General features: G+C 31.2%; 1 protein-coding gene and 1 long non-coding RNA gene across 2 annotated transcripts; one reads left to right on the plus strand and one right to left on the minus strand.

The window, feature by feature from the left end:
- Positions 1 to 151: 151 nt before the first annotated feature.
- On the plus strand, positions 152 to 24532 carry LOC121214773 (uncharacterized). The gene is made up of 3 exons (XR_005910517.1): positions 152 to 360; positions 22927 to 22986; positions 24009 to 24532. It is a non-coding gene; the product is annotated as an uncharacterized lncRNA (long non-coding RNA).
- On the minus strand, positions 11227 to 20311 carry LOC107909544 (protein DETOXIFICATION 12). Its single transcript, XM_041088988.1, has 8 exons — positions 19651 to 20311; positions 16984 to 17528; positions 16811 to 16897; positions 16614 to 16670; positions 16261 to 16499; positions 15963 to 16168; positions 15644 to 15698; positions 11227 to 12732 (listed from the first exon to the last, which is right to left on the minus strand). Exons 1-7 carry the CDS (start codon positions 19879 to 19881, stop codon positions 15657 to 15659), a joined length of 1407 nt encoding a protein of 468 aa, XP_040944922.1. The 5' UTR covers positions 19882 to 20311; the 3' UTR covers positions 11227 to 12732; positions 15644 to 15656.
- Positions 24533 to 24616: the final 84 nt, after the last annotated feature.

Genomic DNA, 24616 nt, shown 5'->3' on the forward strand with positions numbered 1-24616 from the left:
AAAATGTGATTAGTGTTGGACGTGCATGGTTCGTGGGTTGTTCTCACGTTTCCTCTTTTTGTTGCCAACCACTTCCATGTTGTTTGTGTGATAGTGGGGCATAAATTGGTGATTTTTTTCATGGGAAACCACCATTATAAACATCCTCAAGCATAAAATCCCTAAGCATTAAAAACAAATTCTGAAAACAATTCCATCTAGTGAGGTTTTCGAGTGCTTAGAAGACTTGGCAATTTTTTTTATTTTTAATTTTCGTGTTTTGTATAGCTAAACTCAACACCCTCATCTATTCTTCGACGTGCTCAATCAATGGTGTTACAACGTCAAGATTTTGACATTTGATTCAGACAATGACCGAAGGTATTTATGTTCGATCTTTTCCATTGCATATTAACGTTTAAACCTTTATTTTTGCTATCAATTATAAGTATTAACATTAAACATAACATGGATAAAAATGGTAGCACCAACTCCAATCTCAAGGTTCTCTATGTTTAAATCTCTAGCCATAAAAAATTCGTCCCTTAAGAGCCCATAGCTCAATTTCCACACTAGTTGCTCTCGTGCCCTTGGATGAAAGCTCTTGCCCTCACTTTCCTTGAATTACCTATAGACTATCCATCCATATTGAGCTTAAACCAATCTCTCATGGGTGGTTTCCAGGCTATAGCGACAAATGAAATAAGAGTTCTCCCTTTTACAAAGGGGAAAGAGTAACAAGTTCTCCTGCAACTGAGAGAACTCTTTCTACAAACTTCTCATTTAGTTGAACCTTACCAAATATCAATGAGTTTCGACATAGCCATATCTCTCATAAAGTAAAATAAAAAAACACGTCAAGGTAGTTTGGGACTATTAGATTGAAGTTTATAAGAGAGATTTGAGAAAACCTACTCTTCCTAACTAATAAAAGCCCAATAACATACACTGAGATATGAAGTGCATACTACCCTAGAAATGTTTCACGAATTAGCATTCCTAAAAAATATGTTGAATATATTTTTCTGGGAGTTTGAACAAAATAGGCCCGCATCCACTACATTTAGTCATTTGTTTCTTAAAAGGTAACTCGTAAGGAGGGCCTTTGTTCTTTATTGGGGCATGTGTTGGAAATTTTAGTTTAGAAAATAGTTTTGTTGCATAATGGAAAGTCAAAAAAATTAAAACAAACAAACAAATTATTGTGATATTTATAATAATAATTTTTTTACAAAATTTTGTACCTGTGTTTTGGAATAGGCGGTCTAACTCATTTCTTGATTTTCTACCAACATGATCTTCTTCACTATTCTTGAACCTCGGCTCGCTTAGAGTGTGGGTTCTAATTTAGAAATAAATGAAAACTTGATTGATATTCTAGTGGGGAAAATTAATATCTTTCTTTGCTAGAAACCAAAAAGAAACTCTTTCAACAGTTAGAATTTATTTGAAGAATAAATTTCACTAAATTTTGACATAATGTCGACGCTCAGTGCCGTCTGTATTTGACCGAGTCTATGGTCTCTATTTATAGAGAAAATCACAAGAATCTTGATTGAACAAGAAAAAGCCAAAAATAATATTTTTATAGAAAAAATACACATAATTCCTTATTGGAAATATGTATGGGCGACGACACCCTTTCTCCGAGAGCTAAAATTGCCAAGGGTTTTCAAGTCTGTCTCATGTATTGGGTACAATTATATGTGTTATCTGAAATTTTAACCAACTCATATAATTTAACCAACCCAATAAATAATTTTCTATTTCCTAAAATATTATTTATTTAAAATAATTTTCATTGATTTTCCTAATTAAATTATTTTCTCAACCCCATTCTAATTCTATTAAACTTATGATGACTTTTGCAAAATTACATCTAAATTTATAGGAATTGGCAAAATTACTTTATTATATAAATAATAAAATAATAACATACATTCATTTACATACATATCCTTAAACATGTTGATAATTACAAGAATATCATATCTTATCAAAAAAGTAATCACACATGAAGAAGATAGAAAATTTTGACATTAGTTTATACTATAAAACATAACACAACTTAACTCTAATACAAATTGTTGAAAAAAAAAAGTAGTTCAAAAATGGTTTTCTTACATAGCGAAAAATTAAAATTTTGAAAATTGAGTTAGTTTGTGATATTTATAGTAATAATTTTATTCCAGAAATCGCACTTGCATTTTGGGCTAGACAGATCCTAGACATTCTCGACTTTCAACTCAACTATCTTCTCCGCTATTCTCGTATCATGAATTGTTTCAAGTGTGGGCTCGAACACTTTTAAATCAAACACAAAATCATGAATTATTTTTTTACTTTTAGTGGGAAAGTAAAACTTTCTCTAAAATAGAAATAGGTAGAGTTGTAATTCCCAAAAAATAAAATTTATTCTATAAAATAAATTTCCACTACTTTCTAGCAGAATAACAAAATTGAAAACTTATGAGAGACTTGTGTTTCTCTCTTTTTTGAGATGTGTTTTGAAACCTATTAGTGTCATCTATTTATAGTGAGTTGGGAGAATCTTGATTCTAAATAATATTTATTTAATAGAAAAAACCTTAACTCCCTAATATTTACGAGAGAGGGGTGGCAACTCTAGGTAAAAATACTAGGGTTTGTTGTCCCCTTATTTTCATCAAGAGGGAATTGAGTCTTTCCATTACTAGGTCTAATTATATGTGTTTCTTAAACTTTTAACCCAAAATTTTATAATTTAATCCAACCCGAGTACATGACTTTTCTATTTCCTTAAATAAATATTATTTTCACAATTAAATAATTTTCTCGGCCTAATTCTAGTCTTGTTAAAATCATGAAACTTTTATCGTAAAAGAATCTATAAGAAAATATATTTAATTTTTCTACATTCAGTAAATTCAAAATGACCAATTAATTTAAATTCATTTTCAAACTTCAATTAATTAATTAATTAATAATTCAAAAAACTATAAATTAATTCTAAAGTCATTTTTATAATTAGTGAGAAAAACAACTTTCATTTTCGAATGTAACCCAAATGTGGTGCCCCAAACCTGACTAAGATGGTGTGACACCCTTAACCCGTATCTATTGCCAGAATAGGATTATAGAGCATTACCGGAGTTTACAAATTAATTCACAGACATTTCATTTCATCAAGCATTCATATTTAAAATCAATCGAAATCAAAACATTAATGAGCTAACGTTGGCTAATTTAACTTATACATGCAATTCAATGCATTATTCCCCAAACATTAATGAGCTCATCAATACCATGATTTCCATTCCCTTGTTATTTTCCATATTTATCCTGTTGAATTTCTTGGAATTTCGATGGATTTTCAGGGGTACACCTAAGTGTACAAATCCGGGTCCGTCAATTCATATTCATGTGCGCACATTTCCATTTCAGAGAGTACACTCCCGCGAACCCCATCCTTACAGCGGGATTACCAGTCCAGGCTAAATCCCCTGTAATATAAACTCATAGAGTATTGTCGGGATTACCAGTCCAGGCTAAATCCTCTGCAATGACAATTACTCTAATGAGTTTGGATCTGAATTACCAGTCCAGGCTAAATTCAGACCCTAATTCGAATTACCTATCCTGGTTAAATCCATTTTTCACATATTCTTCGGGAGGATTATATCAGGATAGGATCACTCGTCCGGGCTAGATCTTTTTTACCGTCAATTTCTTTTCAAAGATCCATCGAATTTTCCTTCCATTCAACCGAGATTTCTTCCCCTTTTTATTAAATATATCAATGTTTCATCAATTTTCATACAATGAGTATTTAAATCATATTCACATCAATAACATATATTTTAAACATTTAAGAAGATAATTTAAGTTACACGAACTTATCAGGCTAAATTACAAAAATACCAGAATTCAATGACATTTTGATAATTTTCTATTTTCCTCGAATTTTCACCCAATCTTGATCTAAATTAATATTTCATTCAATTTATTAATTTAAATAATAAAACAATTCATTTCATACAATTTGGTCACTTTTTGACATTTTTACAAATTTACCCTTAAAATATTACTTTCATTCAATTTAGTCCCTGAACCTAAAACATGCAAATTAGCCATTTTTAATGAAAACTCATGCTAGTTGAATAATCATATATTTTCCTCCTCCTCTCCATTCCACATCCTTAATGTATATAACATGCTTATATGTAACATTATCTATAATTTCACTATTTATTTATTTGTTCATTCAAAGCTGTCCACTTGAGTCATTGTCACAAATTTATTTATATCTTAAGCTACATAACTCCGAATTGAGATCCGTTAATTTTCTTTGAAACTAGACTCACATATCTTATTACTATAAAATTTTCAGAATTTTTGGTTTAACCAATAAGTACAGTTCAGTCTTTAAAGTTTCCCCTATTTCACTATTTGACAGTTCTGACCCCTCTTCACTAAAAATTAATTATCTCTTTGTACAGAATTCAGATGATGTCCTCGTTTGTTTCTATTGAAAATAGGCTCATTAAGGATTTTAAAAATATAAATTATAACCCATAATTATTTTTTTACAATTTTTAATGATTTTTCCAATTCAAAACAGAGGAACCCGAATTCATTTTGACCTTGTCTCACAAAATTTATTATATCTCATGATTTAAAATTTCATTACTTACACCGTTTCTTCTATGAGAAACTAGACTAAATAATATTTAATTTGATATTTTATTCATACTCTAATTCATACTCTGTCCAAAACTGTTTTAGTGCAAAATGTTGATTACTAACTTATTCGCTTTCTCTATAATATTTCGCATCACTTTCTCTTATTTTGCTTCACTAATATATCAAAAAAAAAGACATTATATAAGAGAACTCTACTATAACATCATTTCCATACTTTTTCAATAATATCACACTTAAAAATATGTTGAAATCTTGATATTCTTACTTTGTCCTATTGTTTTCAACCTTTAACTTGATTTTCTCTCTTCTCCAACATCTATTACTTGAATCTAACTTGATATTCTAGCTCCCCATAGTCTTCTTGTTATCTTTCTCTCTTGATGGCTATGGAAATTATTTTGATTTCTAGGTGAAAATGGTAAAATTTTGGTGGAATGACCAAATTGTAAAGAAAGTAAAACTTTCTTTCTTCTCTTTTCTTCTAACGTGAAATGCATGAGAAAGATGATGATTTCTCTTCATCTTTCCTCCCTTTTATATTAATCATTTAATAATAAAATAATACTAAAAATCTTAATAAAATATTAACTAAATAACATTTATCTAATTAATTAATTAAAAAATATCACCAACATCATCATTACCTTCAAGAATTCTCTCTCTCTAATTGACCATTTTACCATTTATAATCTTTTAAAATTCCATCTTTGAGTCATCACTTAATTTGGTAAAATTGTAATTTAGTCCCTCAAAATTCTTCACACTTTCAATCTGGTCCTAATTCATCCATTTTCCTTAGTTTCTAGATTATTCCACCCTTAAAATATTTACACTATTGGTCCTTTAACTTTTTTTATATTTACACTTTATCCCCTCAAATTTTAAGTATTTACTCTTGGGCAACAAAACTTTTCTCACTTTTGTGATTTAATCATTTCTTGAATTAATATGTCATAATATACTTCCCAATGTTGACATAACTCAAAATTACCCTTTTTATCACTTTATTTCCTTATTTTACTATATTAGGAATATTATCTTACTTTCTTACTGTAGTAATTTTTGGGGTATTACAAATGGTCTGACCCGAATCTAAAACGTCACATTAGCCACTTACGTGACTCTCCATATCGACCATCAAAACACACCACAAAATCCACCATTCACACCATATAGATACATGTTTAATCATCAACCAACAATTGAAATTAAACAATCAAGCCCTAGAATCATGCTCTTCTAGCAAAATCATCAAAATAACATTCAAGGGTAAAAATGTCATTTTACATATGATACTTGAAACATTAAAAAAACAAATTTAAACATGCATACATGCTATGACATACTATTTAAAACATTAATTGGAAGAAAATACTAAAACCGATAAGTAAAACTCATTTAATTTTAAAAATGAAGGTTAAGGACTAAATCGTAATTTTGGAAAAATATCTTTTTATAAAATTGACAGTAAAATTATGAAATTAATCTTATAAAACTTGGCCATGCAAATTTTCAAAACATTTTATGATTTTTAAGGCTTCAATTGCATAGTATAAAAGTCAGGACTAAGTCGTCATGACCACAAAACATGCCAAATTTCCTTAATCTAACATATTATATAACATACATATAACACACAAAACATGCTTACAATCATTAAAACATAAAACAACATGATTCAACACTTCATTCAATTATCTATACTAGCATGCATTTACAAGTCCACAACCGATTTACCTAGCATACCATCCATTAACATGCATACTCGTTCAAGCATTTTAAGCGAGATTCTAAAACAACCCAAAGTCCCAAAAACTAAATAAACAATCCATGATGTCCAATTACAATCCAAACAAAACAAAGTCTAATTCCCTCTATGGATGAGTCCCACATTGCCTTTATTATTTGCAAAATCAAACCAAGTCACCTACTCAAAAGATTGCTTTGCCTTGGATCATCACCACTTGCACACATTCCCCTCCTTACACAAGCTATTTTTCTGCAAAATAAACATAATGGAGTGTTAGCTTTTTCAAGCTCAGTGGGTGCACAAGGAATTGCCACAATTAAGCATAAAATCTGTAGTTGAAAGAAAACATACTAAATCATGCAACCATGGCATAACATCAAACATATCACAAGGCAAACACAATGATATATTGGTATAATGTGACATGGAAACATAAATATAATTAGCAATGCACTGGATAAGCGGATATTCAAACACTCCAAATGACTCAAAGAGTCCTGCGCTATCTCCGTATAAGTGTAGCACGAATGTTAACACTCTCCAAACACTCCACGCTATCTTCAATGAATGGAGTTATGCTCTACATTCCTTTATTCCTCCATCGCTATCTTTGAGCCAAAACACCCCATCATAAACAATAAAGGTGAGTACTCACTATCTTATGGTATGCCAATGATATCCAATGGTTCCAAGCATTCACAATGCCAACATATCCACTCAAACACACATTTACATACTGTTTTATGCACATATTCACTTGTTAAAAACACTTTTACAACTCATTATATGCACTTTCAAGTGCTAACATGCTTGTTTAAAAGAGCCATAATCACTCTAAAACATGATAGTGAATAAATTTAGCAGTTCACTTAACAAACACTGTCATATTCACATATCACTCACTTAAACATTTCACATGATTTTTCACAACCTCACATACAAGCATCATATGTAATAAGATATAGTTATAATTACTTACTCTCGGACTTAGATTAGGTGTTTAGACCAACCTAAACCCTCATTCAACCTTAGGTCATGCTTAAGAGCTATAATTCCAACCACTCACCTAGCCGACGCCTTTCGTACACCGATTTCAAACAAGCTTTTCTTTCTCTTTTGCTTTGCTCGTAAAAGTTTTCATACATATTAAATAAAATGTAACATCATTACTAATAGCTTTAAAGTCAAACAAACATTAAGAAAATCACCACTCTAAGCTCACTTTTCTCATACTGAAAATCAACTTGTTTTGCCAAAAGATGAGGTTTCCACACTCGATTTTTGTCTCTAAACCTTAATTAAGTTTCTAAACATCTTATTTAACCTATTATTACAAATATAAACATTTAATTTTACCTAATCTCACGAATTTAAAATTTTCGAAAAATTAAGCTTGTATGAACATAAAAAGGGGGGAAACTCAAAATTCATTAAAATTGGATAACGATCTATCAAATTGAGTTTAAATACCTTCTATTTAGTTCAAAATAGATTGGAAATCAATAAAAACAATAGAATTACTCATTATTTCAAATTTCAACATTGGAACCAAAATTTGATTAAAAAGCTTTAAAGCTTAAAAGCTTTCAACATACTCGATTAAATTTCGAATTAGAAAAACAACAACCTTAATCTAACCATAATAAGTTAAGATATTATCTCAATTTGAAGAAAACAACAAGTTTTGAAGCTAATTCAAAGATGAACGTGAGAAGGTATTTGACGAATTTGATAAAGAAATCATATTCTTTCTTTGAAATTGAAGTTTATTTTGGTGTTTAAGAGGTTAATAAATGTAGAAGGATGAGTTAATTTTGAGAGTATTTATCAGATTTGGGTTTGGGAAGTTTTTGAATGTGAAGTTAAAATGAGAGGGAAGGGGACGGTTGGGGGTTTAAATAGCCAACCATATTTTAAAAATTGGGCTATTGCCCCTTTGACCCCTTCCTATTTCTTCCCTTTTCCAAATCAACCTTAATTCAATTTAAAACCCATTATTTTCAAATTTGACCTCGTATTTAAATTTCATTTTACATTAATTAATAACCAAACGTTAAATTTTAATTTCCCTACTTAATATATATTTAAAAAATCTCGATCATTATTATTTTAATATTTTAATTAATTATTTACAACACTAACTTCTCTATTTGATTCAAATTATCAGCTTGTTAACTTGATTCCCCTAACCTGATTTTTGGGATGTTATAATTCTCTCATTCTATCATGTAATGTTAGTGAGAGGATATCATTTATCCATGTCTTGAGCCATGAATTCCAATATTTTGAATAGTGTTAGATATTGCAGAAGTCTTATACCCAATGTACTAACTTTTGGTTCCTTATCTATTTGAATTGAGGCTTTTACTTACATCAAAGTATACAAGTCACACATATATAGTCCACCCTCCACTCTGGATAAAGGTATACGACACTATAAACGTCACAAGTGAATAAATTCATAAACAGATTCATGATTTATTTTTCTTAGGTCTAGTCGATGTATTGTCAGTCCAATCAGTCACATCTATGTATTTATCTTCTGAGAGTCATTTGTTCCGATGCCCGAGACAAAACATCTCCCCAATTGGACTTCATAGACGGTATATTAATCTTTCGATCAATTTGTTCATTTCTGATTAGACTAAGGACATATTTAGGTTCGTCTACTAATATAAGTTGTCTTTTCATATTACGATTCGATAACGTAATACCACTTAATATTAGCTAAACATTAGACAACTAGTGAGCTAATATTTTCTTCTACTTTACTTTACATGCAAAAACCACATAATGACATTATACAAAGGATATTAATATAATTCATGAATACTTTTATTAACCAAATTGTTCAAAAAAATTATAAGTGTACAAATGAATAAACTATACTTAGGACACGAGATCCAACAACTTTACCATACTAGAATTTGAGTAAAAAATTTAATTATATTGTTCAATAAAACTACAAAATGAATAATTAATTTAATTTCTAATTCAAAATTCAATTATTTAATTACAATCAATTAAATAATAATCCAAAGAAATTAATTTTATCTTTAAGTCATCTATTGCTCATAATTAGAAAACGTATTCATTGCGAATAATGATGCATGTGATCTATTTCTCTAATTCATTGCTTTCATGTATTTACTTCATCGATTCAAATGCAAAGCATCAAGGTTGTATTAAGCTAGCGGAGAAACTGATTAGACATATATAATTAGATTTCAAATAATTTTTAATTAAGATCTGACGTTTCGTCTATTAATTACAACATTATTTAGTCATGCAATCATTTCAATAAAGTACCATAATTGAGCTCTCCCTATTATATACCATTAAGAAAGCTACTTATCAAGTGTTCGTCCAATGACATTATCATAAGTCTGTTACCCTCATAGGATATTATGAATCTTTTTGGGCTAAATCTGTTCACCCAACATGACCCTATTTTATCTCATGGAAACTATTACATCTTCCTTCATGAAAATGTCAATTACTAATACATAGTAATTAAATTATTCATCCCATGCAAATAGCTCGTGGCCACGTTACTTTTTCATCTATCATGTAATACCAAAGAGAGGATATCATTTATCTTTTATCGGGATATAAATTCCATTATTATAAGTGAAACTATGTCATGCAGAAGTTGTATACCCAACTTCCAACTTTATTACCAATTGAGCTTAGACTTTCAATACATCAAAGTATGCGAGTCATGCACATGTAGTCTTTCACTTAATCAAGATTAAGGTAAGTCACACTATGCACGTCACAAGAGAATAAATCCGCTAGGACTTATTCTACTTGGGTCATTTCTGATATATTATCAGTCCATAAAATCAAATCTGTCTTTATCTTTTGGAAGTCATCTGCTCCGATACTCAAGATAAGGTATCTCCTTAATTAAACTTGATCAACGACGTACTAGTCCTTTAACCGATTTTCCCAATTCCAATTAAATTATGGACCATTTAAATTACCTACTAATATAAGTTATCTTCTCGCATTATGATCCAACCACATAATGCAACTTAATATTAGTTAAACATTAGGTAATTAGTGAGCCAATATTTTCTTGTTCATTTTGCTTTATGTGCAAAAATCGTTGAGGAAAAATGCAAACGATATTAATGTTTATGATGGAATTTTATTAAACCAAATTGTTTGAAAATTTACAAGTATGTATGATAGAAAACTACACTAAAGGCACTAGATCCCAACGGCCTCCCATTTTTCTAGTGAAGTAGATGAGTCATATTTCGTATACCCATCCCCTCTACATATTTCTAAAAACTCCTAGCCACCAAAGTTTTGGTAAACGAATTTGTAAGGTTGTCCAAAAACTAAATTCTTAAAAATAAAAGGTTGAATTCCAAATTTTTGAAGAGTATAATGACTTATAACATATTTTGACCTAATTTTAAAAACTAACTTGATAGAGTTTGTAATCCCTGTAAAAAATATTGGTTGAAATGATAAGTGAATGATTACGATGGGGAGTTACAAGGATGTTGTAACTTTCTTCTCACGTAAAGTTTATTATGATCAATTTAAGGAACTTATCAAGAAAGTTATCAAAAATTAATTATTTTATATATGTCAACTCATACTTTTAACGGATTGATTGTTTAAAGATGTTTGAAAATTAACAACCCAAAATTATAACAATTCGATGCTAAGGAAAATCTAAATCAACATGTTTGCATAATTTATATGAACCTATAACATTGTTTATACAAATTTGGATCCATGGTAAATTAGTTTTATTCGATCACTAAAAAGCATTACTTTGATTGGTAAGTCAATCTTGAGATTAAGGTAATTCACAATTGGGAACAACTTAAGAGCGGATTCTTTAATAGATTCTACAACATGTGTCGCATTGTGACACCCCATACATGATCCGATCACCGAGTCCGAGTATGAGACACCACATTCTTTGGCAGAGCAACTTGAACTAACTTCCAATTTAATTTCATTAAGAACAACCAAGCATTAACAATTCATATTAACACCTTCACATTGATTAAGAGAATTTTATGTCATTTAAAATAATTTAGAAACATTTTAAAAGGAGTTCTAAGTGTTCAGGGGTGGTAAGGACCAAATGGGTACTTAATGTCGATTGTACTGATGCATTTGGCTAGTATTGTTTATTTTTGGCTATTAACTTACTTGTATCGATATATTTGACCCCTTATATTGAAAGAAGTTTGTCAAGACCCAAAAATAACCCCTAAAGTTACCTAGTTTGGCTTGAAACATTACCTTTTCATTTCTAAACATCATGGGGCATTAAAAACATGTTCTAAACATCATTCAAGCATATTTAAACACATCCATATGTCACGGGGCTAGAACTTTAGTCTCGCAATCCGTGCGACCTTAGATGATTTCTTTGTTTCAAATCCACCTAAGTCAACCTAGCTCTTACAAAGTGAGAATTCTTGATAGAAATTCTCTAAGTCACCAAAAATAAAGCGGAAGCAACTCAAAGACAAAGAAGCAACGAGAGAACATAAAAAACCACAAGAAAATAATGCTCACAAGATGTTTGAGTAAATGCTTTCAATAGTATTCAATTACTATAGAATAAGGTGATTACAAATGAGGGGGAATGCCTCCATTTATAGTTGAGCTCCCCAAGATCCAACGGTACAATTTAATTTGCACCAACGGTCGAGATCGAAGCCAATTTACAATTGAGATTCTTAAGGGATTTACACAATCCTCTAAGAATACAAAATCAAATCTTCTAAGATTAGCTTCCATATTTACCAAAATAACCCTAATTTCTCTTAAGTGCTTCACTAGACCTTCAAGGCTTCAAGTAGATGAGCTTCTTCACATGTTCCTCAAATTGGGCCAATTCAAGTTGGTCGAATAAACCTCATTTAATCAATTGACCTCCATGGGACATTCTGTGCATATATTTCACAGGCTTTGATTCCCGACCCATGACATGCACATGGTTATTAATATGATCACAATATTTCCAATTTCCAACATCAAGTTCACTAACTTGACATGCAAGCATCACTTGAATCATAGCATAAACATTGCTTAAAGTTCATGCATACTAGCATATCCATAGAATAACATATTTACACACCAGTATGCATATATAACCACACTTCAATTTCAAGTCTCTAGTAGCATAGTAGATACCAAAACATCAAAATTGACTCCCAAAACTAAGTTATGACACTAGGTACATGCCAACTTGCTACAAAGTGCATATAAGCTATACAAACTCTATTGAGCCAAAAATTAAGTCTCAGATGTTGTTGACCATCTCAAAACCTAAACGTCACCTGCGCAAGAAAACAAATAAATTTGCACGCTGAGTAAAAGAGCTCAGTGGTGCTAACATAAATTGAAAGCAATGCAAAAAAAAAAACACATTAATTAGTCATCCAAATCATTTATAAAAATGCTCATATTATTTATTATATGTCTCTTTATCATTTCATTATCACTTCATTTGATTCATCATTCAATTTAGGTTCCAAATGCTAACTTATCAATGTGCCTTCAAGGCTTTACATTTGGTATTTAGTATCTATACATGAAATCAAATCATAATATCAATGTTATCTTAATATCTTTTATAAACATATGACATTCTCATATCACTATCCATATCTTAATTTCACCAATTGAGCAGTTCAACTCATTTTTGAAGCATCATCTACCATCAGGGCTCATATTACAAATTTCACATAATCTTTCAAATGCTATCTTTCAATATCGTATGCAATTACTCAAATCAACATGAAATATTCAATATCCAATATCGATTAACATATCTAATCATATACTACATAGTTTACAATCCTTTAAATCGAACATAGGCTCAAGACGAATACACAAATTTAAACCCTTAACACTCTATAATAATCACCAAAGTGCTTATCAGACCTATATAAACTAATTCCCCTAACACTATACATATCAATCGCACCGAAGTGTCAGTATCAATCATACCGAAGTGACAATATGCTCCCATCAACAAACTACACGAATCATATAGCATGCTAACTATACCCAACTCTATCCGATATCATTTAACAAGGTATTCATCATTTCAATGGATACAAGATTTACTTATCAATTACAATTTACATGTCATTTTCATATTATTTGTAATACATTAACAAGCCCTTGTATATCATTCATATATTATATTACACTTCCATTTAACATACTTTACATTTAACCAATTCTCAAATAAATTACATCAAACATTCTTTTCATACAATTATTCAATCATATTATCAAATAACATTTATTTGATTCATGTAATTATCATAGTTTTTTCATTATTACATAGCATGTACTCAGTCACATGCATGATCATAACAATTCATCAAGTCTCAATTTCATCAAATATTAAGTCATAGGTGAAACTTACCTTTTATGAGACAAAGCACCAACTATTACCTTACTCAATTTAATACTTACTTAAGCTATGAATTGAGGTCAAGTCATGAAAGCACAAAACAAAAAGAAGCTACTCGTCTACAACCTTCACCTTTCATTTATCCTTCGACGTCCTAACATCGTCGTTAACTATGTACGATGAATCCATTTATGCAAATGACATTAGTTTCACTTATAACACATAGAAACACAGTAATAAATATGCAATTTATTCATTTTAGTCCTTCTAAGCCCAAATATCTAAAAACTCTGTATCTTTCAATATTCTCTATCGAACCAAAATTCAACTTCTTATTTATTCGCTAGAGACCTCAAGCTTTCAATTCATAGCATAATTTTACAAAAAAAAACTTTTATTCTATTAAATTTTGTCCCTAATGTCATAAAATTAACTATAAGGCTTAACTTAAATTTAAGCTTAATTCATTATTTCTTACTATGTACTAACATGCTATTAACATAATCTAAAGTTAACATTTCTAATTTATCACTTCCAAGCTTCAATTTCTTCAAATATCAATAATGACAACTTGAATTTAATACAAAAATTTTTGAAAAATCTAAAACATAGGTTTGTCATTCTAAGCTTGAGAGATCATAAATCTATAAAAATTATCAAAGAAATCCTTATTACCTTGGTAGATTTAAGGACCACAATGGCTAAAAATTTACAAAGTTTTCTGTCTCTTTTTTCTCTGGCATGGATGACACACTTGAAGAAGAAGAAAGAAATTTCATTCTATTTCCACCCACTTAGTATATATACAAGTAATTACTATTTGATTAAGCTTAACTAAACTTAATTAACCTTTAACAAAATGACCATGATCTAATATTAATTGAATAATTGGAAGTGGATGGATGAGATCATTCTTTCCCACTAGTTCATGAGCTAAATATGGCAGAATAGCTTTTTAGTCATTGGTCCAATTACATTATTGGGCCTCATGCATTTCTTTAATCAATTCTCACTTAAGTCAACACTTTGCAATTTAACCCCTATACTACAATTAACTACTTTTTTTATTTAATTACTCGATAATCCAATATTATAATTTCATAATAAAAATGCAAATCCTTTAATTAATAAACCTACTGACTCAATTTATGAAATTCAACTTCGAAACTACATTTTTCAACATTGATAAAAAAATCGAGTTGTTACACCCATGCCAGCATTATTTGAAAACTCTGTCATTGACACGTGCATAGAATGCATAAATTATAGTTTATGTAACATTTGTCAAGGCATTATTCTAAAAACCTTTGAAGAATTAGCTACTCATTATCATGACTTGAAGTCTAATATGACAACCATTGGAAATCATAAACCTCATTGCAAGAACTAAAGGAAAAAAAAGGAAACTTTTTTTTGCCTATAATGAAGAAATGAATCAATCCATGTTTTTGAATATTAAACTTCCTAAGATATTTTCAAAGCCGAAATAATCTCAAGAGGCAAGAAAAAAGCAATGATGGATCTTGGAATTAAGTTTTTTCTATCGGGTGGTAAAATTTTTAAAAATTTTAAGAGTTTAATGAGGATTTGTTTAAAGAAAAATTGGGGGTCTAATTAAAATTTTTGAGAGATTAATGAGAATTTTCAAAAATTTTAAGAGATCTTAATTAATTTTTTTTAAATGTATAATGAGAATATTCAAAAATTTAAGGGGCCTAACTGAAATTTTCTAAAACTTCGAAGGAAAAAATTATTGAGGGACCTAATTAATTTTTTTTTAATTCAAGGGAAAAATCAAATTTCTCGAAATTGTGTTTTCTTACATGTTTCTATACTCTATTGAAGTCCTTGGAATAGCCTTTCCCTTGCTTTACTTGCCTGCAGTTTTGGAACAACCCAGGGGAAAAAAATATAAGAGAGAAGAAGACTAAACCAAGCAAGTGAAATTGGAGAGTCTCTCAAGGTATTTTAGTGTTAACAATTTATTAGAAGGTAAAATTACCATTATACAAATGAAGATTAGTTGAAATTTTTAAGATTAATCCAACCAATGTTGTTTTTCTTGTCAAACCTTTGGCAAGAGCATAAACAACCACAGCTAAGTTGCAATATTATACAAGATTTTGAGAATGGATGACAAACCTGTTTCTCCCAATTTATGCAACTTGTAACAATGGCGAGCAGAATTGTTTGGGTGAAAGCACCGAACTGTATACCAATCCATAAGCCAATCCCTCTCAAGTGTAACCAGAAGGCAAGGGTGGCTGCGACAGGGATTCCAACAAGATAAAACGCTGCCAAGTTGACATACGCTCCTATATGCTGCCATCCACACCCTCTTGCAATACCTATTTTATGCATGTAACCATTTGTAAGACTACTATAATATTCATCTCTTAGAAAAATATTAATTGCTCACCAAAAGGATAATGAGTTTAACCTGAAAGAACCCCCTGTAAGCTGTCAAGAATAACAGACACACAAACCAAGGGAGCCATGGTTGTCACATAATCCACCACTTCCTTCTCGTTGCTATAAACATAACCGAAAACATGTCGGCTTGTGAATAGGGTTCCAGTAACTATAAGGGTCTCCAAAACTGCAAAAGCCATAGCAGCATACACCGCTACATGTGCTGCTTGGGGTTTCCCTGCCCCTAGTTCATTCGAAACTCTAGTACTATATATACAAATTGAAAATGGTTCTTAGCTAAATTAATCTGGTTTGAAAAAGTTGTAACTTCAATTAGTAAAGAATTACAAAATAAGTATATGCATGCATATCAGGGCAGACCTTGCTGCAGCACCAATTCCATGTGGTATGGCATAAAGTGTAGTAATGGTGTTGAGACTGATTGGGAAAGTTGAAAAACTTGTTAGTACAATAATTACAATATGATGCACTTGGAAAAAATCACAAAATTACAATATCCAATTAAGATTTTTATGATACAAGATGCATCGACCCAAAACAATAACAAATGAACATACCACACAGATAGGACGGATGTTTCTAGCTTTGGATTTGGTAAAAACCCAGACAGCATGATAAGTAGCTCAAATGACCACCATTCAAGGCTGTATTGTTTAAATAAAGAAGACATTAAGGATCTTCAACAGCTTAGATATATATATTCAGGTGGGGAGAAGAGGAGAAAACATACCAAACCATAACAGCAGAAGGGATAGCAAAATGAAAAAACTCTCCAAATCCTTGGAATAATTCCGTTGTAATAGGGACACGAGTTTTTGTACAGGTGGGAGAGTACCACATGTAAAGTGAAAGGAATATAGCATTTAACCAGTTTGAGATACTAATTGCTAATGCTCCTCCTATACTTTCTGACCCAGACTTGAATACCAGAAACCAACATAGAGGTATATGTACTATAAGACTGGCACAAGAGCATATGAGCATGGGAGTGATCAAACTTTGTGTTTGAAAGTAGCGAATAAGTGGTTGAAATGTAGCATAACCAAAGAGTGCTGGGATAAGCCACGAAATGAAATTACCAGCTTCATGTGAAATTAAGGGATCTTGACCAATGAACACAAGTAGCCTCCCCATGTTTAACCATAGGACCGACAGAGGGATGCATACTAAGATCAAACAAAATATAGCAGTGTAGGTATGGATTCCAAATTTTCGGTATTGTTGAGCTCCATAAGCTTGTCCACATAGTGTTTCCAATGCACATGCCATTCCTAGCTGTAATCACATGCAAATTACAAAATTTAGGAAATTATCTAAGTTTAGATAGTGGTGACATTTACTGTAACCCAAACACAGTTCATCAATTGATCTAGACTCAGCAGCAAACCAAACTTTCAATTATCGGATTTCTTTCTTTTATTTGTTAAATTAGTAGTGATTGAATAGCTATGTTATTGAACTACTTAAGAATCAACTAGTTTTTTGACGACATGTTGCTCATCTTGCTGGATGTTCTCCATATATTATACAAACTAGAAATTCATTAGCTTGTCCAAGTCTTGCTATTGTAGATTTAGTCGTATGTTCATTGCACAATGCTAAAAGTTCAACGGTGCCATGTTACTTTTTAAGTTAAAATGTATTTCCTTTGAGATCTATCCAAAGGTCGAGTAGCTCGCCCGATCCAGTAGACTCGACCTAGACTGGACCGATCTTGAGTAAGAATTTTTATTACGGCCCAAACCAAATTCAATTTAAATTTAATTATAAAAATATATAAAATATCGACTAGAAATATATTTTTAATATTTTGTTAATTTTTAAATAGTGAAACAGGTTTTTTGAGCGGGTCTAAGCTTAAAATTATTTTTAAATTTAGACCTCAATCCAACCCAACTTATGAACACCTTTACTAAACAATAAGCATCACTGCAAATTAAGTTTTCCATACCAACATTATCGATAGCCTAACACACTAAATATAACTCAAAAGCACAAAGCAAGTTATTTCTGCCCAAGGAATTAACTGAACAATAAAGAATTCTCAAGTCAACACAAACAATTAACAAATAATAAGGCTGATTTGATCATATAGAAGCTTGTTTTTGTTAGAAGCTGAACAATAAAAAAGGACTTCTTTAAAATAATTTCTTTTTCGTTCAATCCTCTTAACACTTTTGTTGTCCACTAGTTCCTTAACGAGCCCAAAAGATCCAAAAGCATTAAGTGAATGCTTATAAATATAAAAGAGATGGAGGGAGAGCAAGTGGTTGGGAGTCAAAAGATCCAACACAAAGATGTAATTTGATGGCAATTGTTATGAAATTAATTTCCAGGACTAAAATCATTGGTACAATTCACATAGAGCATGTTTAAGTCTATATGGCCGGATATAATCATCTGGGAATTTAATTTTTTAGTAAAATTCCTCTACTGTACTTTCTTAAACTTAATTTTTGCGTTGAGCAGCCACCCAAAACAGTAGGAAATGTGGAAAATTTTGAACAACTTTAGTCGGTAGGTAATTAGAACTCTTGTTACACCAATTTGAAAATTGGTGCGCATGATTCTACTCAGGGAACTGTAGCAGTTTAGTTTAACAATCCAATTAGCATATATTTTATTCCTTGTACATGTCTCACTCATTGTGCCTAATGTTAAATAGCACACTTATGTTACCTTGTCAGATCATAAACCTCATTCATGTATAGTGTGCTTATGGAACATCTCTTATTAGCATCGTTAAGTCTCCTCTATGCATGAACAATTCGTGAGAGTTCATCTGGTTCACTCAAGTCTAATTGATACATGGTCACTAAACCCATCAATCTAATTGCCATCTGGCTAAGAGACTATCTTTCACCTAAGGGGTTTATCGAGACATGACCCTTACAAACACGTGTTAATGCTTGAGGATATGTAGCTAGCGACCAACCATGCCTTATAGACGCCCTCCTCCACCATCGGAACCAAGACCCTTTTTGGATGCTAAAACTCTGTCCAATTGTCTCCTACAAGTTCGATTCTCTGCACAGCTACTTTCTCTCTATTGTGTGAAATATTATTATAAAATTATTGAGCAAAATAAACTATTCACAAACTTTAGAATTTATTTACTGAGAGTTAGGTATTTATATAAATGCAAAATATATATGTTTAAGTTTTAAAAAAAAAAATCATTCCCATGAAGAAAATTGCTTATGTAAAATGATGTGTCAAACAATTCGAGATTTATGTTTCCAGTATCGAAACAATCCACGTTGGATGTAATAGTAGTTTAGAAGCAATTCTAGAATAAGATAAGATACAATAAGAGACAACACCATGGCGTATATAATATTAATATTAGTGTTCTAATAAGTTTATTTAAGAAGAAGAAAAATGCAAATTGGCTTACAAGAAGACTGAAACCGGTGACTGTAGCGAGAGATATGGCAATGGCAGAGCTAGCGAGAGGAAGCACACCCAGATGACCCACCATCATCGTTGATATAACTTGCAATAGGTACTGTGATAAGGTGACAACAACCATAGGCCCCGCAAGGTAACCCACCCTTTTTGTTTCTTCAACGAAAGCGGCCCAAGTTAGCCACCGATTGTCTAATTTGGGTATCAAACTCTCTTCCATGCTGTTCTTGTGTGTGACTAGTTTTAATAGCTTCTCTCACTTACTGAAATGGGAGGCAAAATAGAAAGATGAAAGACTTTCGTATTTGTTTGAATTTATAAGTAAAAGACAAACATATTGGCGTACGAAAGCAAGACATGCAAGGGTGAACGCCACATACATTTATTATTGTAAACGATAGATCTAAGGACCCATACGACATGACAAACAAACTGGGCAGGTAGAGAGTCGTCGGACACGCCTAATTTTCTTTAAAGTAAACTAGTAACAAACCCCGCGGTTACGCCGGGCTCCATATTAACTTCACCACTGAAATAATAGAGAATTCAAAATTAGATTATACTAACTTATCAAATCATGCATTGAGTTATATTCTTTTTCCAAAACCAAAATAAGTTATTTCTTTATTTTATATGTTAATTTTTTTCCAATAATGCATGTCAGCTTTATTCTTACAATGAAAGGAAATTAAAATTTAAAATTGAGAATCAAAAGAAAATAAATATTTTTTTTGAAAGATTGAGAGTGAAGGAAAGGGAAGTGGGGGAGGAAAAGGGAAGAGAGATGAAAGATTATATTGAGTGGAAAAACTATTTATTTGGTTTTTATTTTCTAATATCGTAGTCTTTTAGTTGTAATCTGAAAAGGTATTCATACGTTTAAAAAATAACTTATGATATATGGTTCAATTAGTTGAATCGATCTAATTGTAAATTGGTGATCTAATCTATTTAATTATCGGTTTGGTCTTGAAAAGATTAATTGTAAGTTTTGAAAATATGACTAGAGAAACATGGTTGTTCAGAGTTAGATGCAGTAGTGAAGTGACTTCCACACACTAGTTTGGTAGGTTTGATCCCTCTAAACTTCCTCTTTATTTGGTAATGGCAACAATCACTTCCTTTTTGCCTACTATTGTCCTGTCTTCTTGCCATCAAGATGGTAGGTGTTTGGTGTTGCATTTGTGACTATGACTATTTCAGACTTAGATTTATTTCACTATTCATTTTAATTGCAATATTTAAAAATTTGAAAACAATAAGAAATGTCATTTATTGATGTACATCGTGTTAAAATACTTGATGAAGAATATCTTGTCTACTTTATGAAAAGAAGATTGGACATTGTTGAGTTCTTACGAAGATCAATAAGTGTAATAGTCCAATTTTCAGTAGTGTCGGAAACAGTGGTTCGAGACCACTAAATCCAACAAGTGAGCTCGTAAATTTTATTATATAGTATTTATGAGTTGATTGTGAATTGAGGAATGCTTATGAATTAGTGAATTATGCTTTAGAAATATTTGTTTGATTAATTGATTTTGAAAACAAGGTATCATGACCTCGATTTTATAAACCAAGCTGTAAATATTTTTATAAATGTTTACGGAGTGTCATTAAGGTAGTAGTCAAGTTTCATTAGAAAATTTTAACGTTTCGATAGTTAATTTACTAAAAAGGACTAAATTGAAAAAGGTGCAAAACTTGCTAATTAACGAAATAGTGATTAAATGGCTTAATTAATGAACAAAGGAGGACTTAAGGAGGAATTATGCCTAAAATAAAGGCATGAGGCGACATAAGCAGAAAAAAAAACAAAAATCATGTGATTAGAGGGCAAAATTGTAAATTTTTTGAAATTAACTTAAATAAAATGAGTTCTAAACTTTTCTAGGCTATTCTTTTTCAATTTATCAGCCAAAAACGCCATAGGAGAAGGTTTTAAGCTGGTTTTTATTTATTTTACTTCATGTAAGTTCAATTCTTGCTTTTTCCTTGAATTTTTTGTGTTTTTAAGACTTTTACAATAATGTCCAACTACTTATTTCATTAGTTTTTGATTTCATGGATAATTTTGAAAGTTACCATTGATCAGTGCTGAATTTTTATGATGAATTCACATGTAATTGAAGCTATAATTTTTTTATATGATGATTTTATCAAGTAATTTCAATAGAAATTGATTTTAGGACTAAATTGTAAAAAATATTAAATCTTAGGGTTTTGTATTAAATTATATTTATAAAAGGTTGTGTAATAGCTTATAATATTTATTTAAAATGTTAATTGAGAAAATTTAGCTTATTTGATGGGCTAATTGGTGAGGGACTAAATTGCAAAAACTATAAAAGTTGGGGTAATTGTGCAATTTTGAAAATTGAGGGGTATAAATTGTAAAGTGAATTAGGATTGAAATATATACTGATGAATGAATAATTTTATATTTTAGATCAATAGCCCGTAGATCAACGAGAAAAAAGGAAATTAGCAAAGTAGTCATTAACTATTACAAACTTATAGTTTAGTCCAAGTAAGTTCGTATGGTTAAATTTTAATGTTATTTGTTAAATAATAAATGGTATTTTGTATTTATTTGTAACATTTGTTAAAAATAAAATTATTATTAAATTTATGAAATTGAATCAAATGTTCGAAGTGAATGGAACGCAGGATTGAGTGCAGCCGTTCAGTGTAAAGAGGAATTGACGGTAAATTTCTCAAGTAAACTGGAGTTTAGCAATTGTTGAGAACTCTCGTGTTTGCTTTCCGTTTAGCTCTCATGAGCTTTAGTTAACTCGTATGAGTTTCAGATTAACCCTTCTGGGTTTCAGATTAACCCTTCTGGGTTTCAGTTCAGCTCTTTTGAGCTTCAGTTTAGCTCTTCTGAGCTTTAGATTAACCCTTATGGGTTTCCATTCAGCTCCTATGAGCTTCCGTTCAACCCTTATGGATTTTCGTTTAGCACTTATGTGCTTTTGTGCAGCCTTCGGGCTTCTGTTTACGATGTACTCAAATCCGTAAGACGTTATTTGGTTTGATAAGGATTGGTAAGTGTTACATGCAATAAATGTGGAAGAATTTAAGTTATTATTGATATTGAGCTCAAATAAATGAATTCATCAATTGAGTTGTGATTGGCAGGAAATGTTTATGAAATGAATTACCTAAATGAATTATTATAGTATGTTCAGTAATATTTATGTTAAAGCCAACTAACTTACTAAGCTTCATTAAGCTTACTTGTGTCGTTTAATGTTCTTTGTAGATTTTCAAGAAGTTTAGAGGATCGGATCAACACGTCGGGTCACACTATCCAGCTGCTCCGGTAAATTTTTTTATACGCTTTATGGTTTATATGGCATGTCTAGGGCTGGATTGGAAAAGAGCTAAATTTGAAGTATGGTTGTGAATTTTATATATATGTTTGTATGCATGTGTTTAGTAGTAGGTTTTGGTAAATCAATTAATGGAGTTATTTTGGTAGATTTAGGTAATTGAGTTTTGTGTTGATATATTATTTAAAAAATGATTTTTGGTTTGTGTTGAATGTTTGATTGTGGGTATTTGATGTATTAAAATGTTGTGTATAGGTTTATATCAAAAAGGGTTAGAAAAATGGCCTTAAAATGGCCTATTTTTTTCCACACGGGCAGAGACACGGGCGTGTGTCTCAGCCATGTGTGACACACGGCCTGGCACATGGGCGTGTAGTCTGGTTGTATATCCCCTGCACCTTACACACAACCTAGCACATGGGCATGTGGTTGGCCGTGTGATTCAAGTCAGAGAGTTACACGGGTATGGACATGGGCTGGGACAAGGCCGTGTGCCCCACATCGAATGCCCACACAGCCTAAGACACGGGCGTGCCTCCTGGCCGTGTGAGCCACATGGCCGGCCACATGGGCATGTGCCCCCTACTCTTAGGAAAATTTTTAAAATTTTGGGAAAAATTCTCTGAGTTTTCGGTTTGGTCCAGATTTATTTCTAACACTTATTTTGGGCCTCGAGGACCCATATAAGCCATATAAGGGACAATATGAGTGTTTATGATTGGTTCTTGATATGTATGTTAAATGTTATGAAATGTTCGCGTTTAACCCATAAAGTCTGGTAATGCTTCGTAACCCTGCTCCGGCGACGAATAAGAGTTAAGGGTGTTACAATAAGAATACCTATAAGATTGAATTAGCCCCCTAATCCTCGTATTCATTCAACATTCAATGTCTATGAATTTCACGAGGATTTATTTATTAGTAGTGTCTTTAATTATTGCATATTATTATTTCTACATTTATCTATTGTTTTAGTTCTTGACTAATTTATTTATTTATTTTGCATTTGAAGGCAATTTAGATCAGTACTTAGTGATAATCCCTAACTGGTCTTTTTTACGGAGACAAAACTAGATGGTAGACGAATGGAAATAGTGAGGAGGAGATGCGATTTCTCAAATGGGATAGAGATATCAACTAATGGATCACAAGGGGGCTTGTCTCTAGCCTAGAAGAAGGCTCTTACTATAATTTTGCTTAGTTTCTCCACAAACCATATTGATGTGTTGGTTAAAGGGAGTGTGGAGGAGAAGGATTGGAGGTTTACTGTTTTTTATGGAACCCCATTTGCGAGAAATAGAAGTGATTCGTGGAATGTTCTAAGGAATCTGGGGATTACTTAGGAATTCCCGTGGCTGGCTGGTGTTAATTATCAAATTATTATTGCAACTGATTTTCAATCTAAGGAAAGATTAATTGTTTGAAGTTGTTTTTCAATTGCTATAATTGACTTGTCATTGAATAGAAAAAATTATATAATTAATTATTAATCTCGATACTAAAAATGACCTTGCTCTTGAAGCTAGAGTTTTATTATATTGGTTCCTTTTTATTTTGAATTTTTATTATTTTACATTCAATTTTCTCTTATTATATTTATTTCATTATATTTAGAAGCTC

Source organism: Gossypium hirsutum, chromosome D02 (genome assembly GCF_007990345.1).
Source record: "Gossypium hirsutum isolate 1008001.06 chromosome D02, Gossypium_hirsutum_v2.1, whole genome shotgun sequence".
NCBI lineage: Eukaryota > Viridiplantae > Streptophyta > Magnoliopsida > Malvales > Malvaceae > Gossypium > Gossypium hirsutum.

Bases quoted from the DNA above. Each gene is read 5' to 3' on its own strand.
- LOC107909544 (XM_041088988.1), bottom strand. From the start codon at position 19,881: ATGGAAGAGAGTTTGATACCCAAATTAGACAATCGGTGGCTAACTTGG. The intron at 16,898-16,983 runs GTATGTTTTCTC...TAAACAATACAG, and splicing joins CCTTCTGCTGTTATGGTTTG to CCTTGAATGGTGGTCATTTG. The intron at 16,169-16,260 runs GTTAAACTCATT...TGCATAAAATAG, and splicing joins CTTACAGGGGGTTCTTTCAG to GTATTGCAAGAGGGTGTGGA.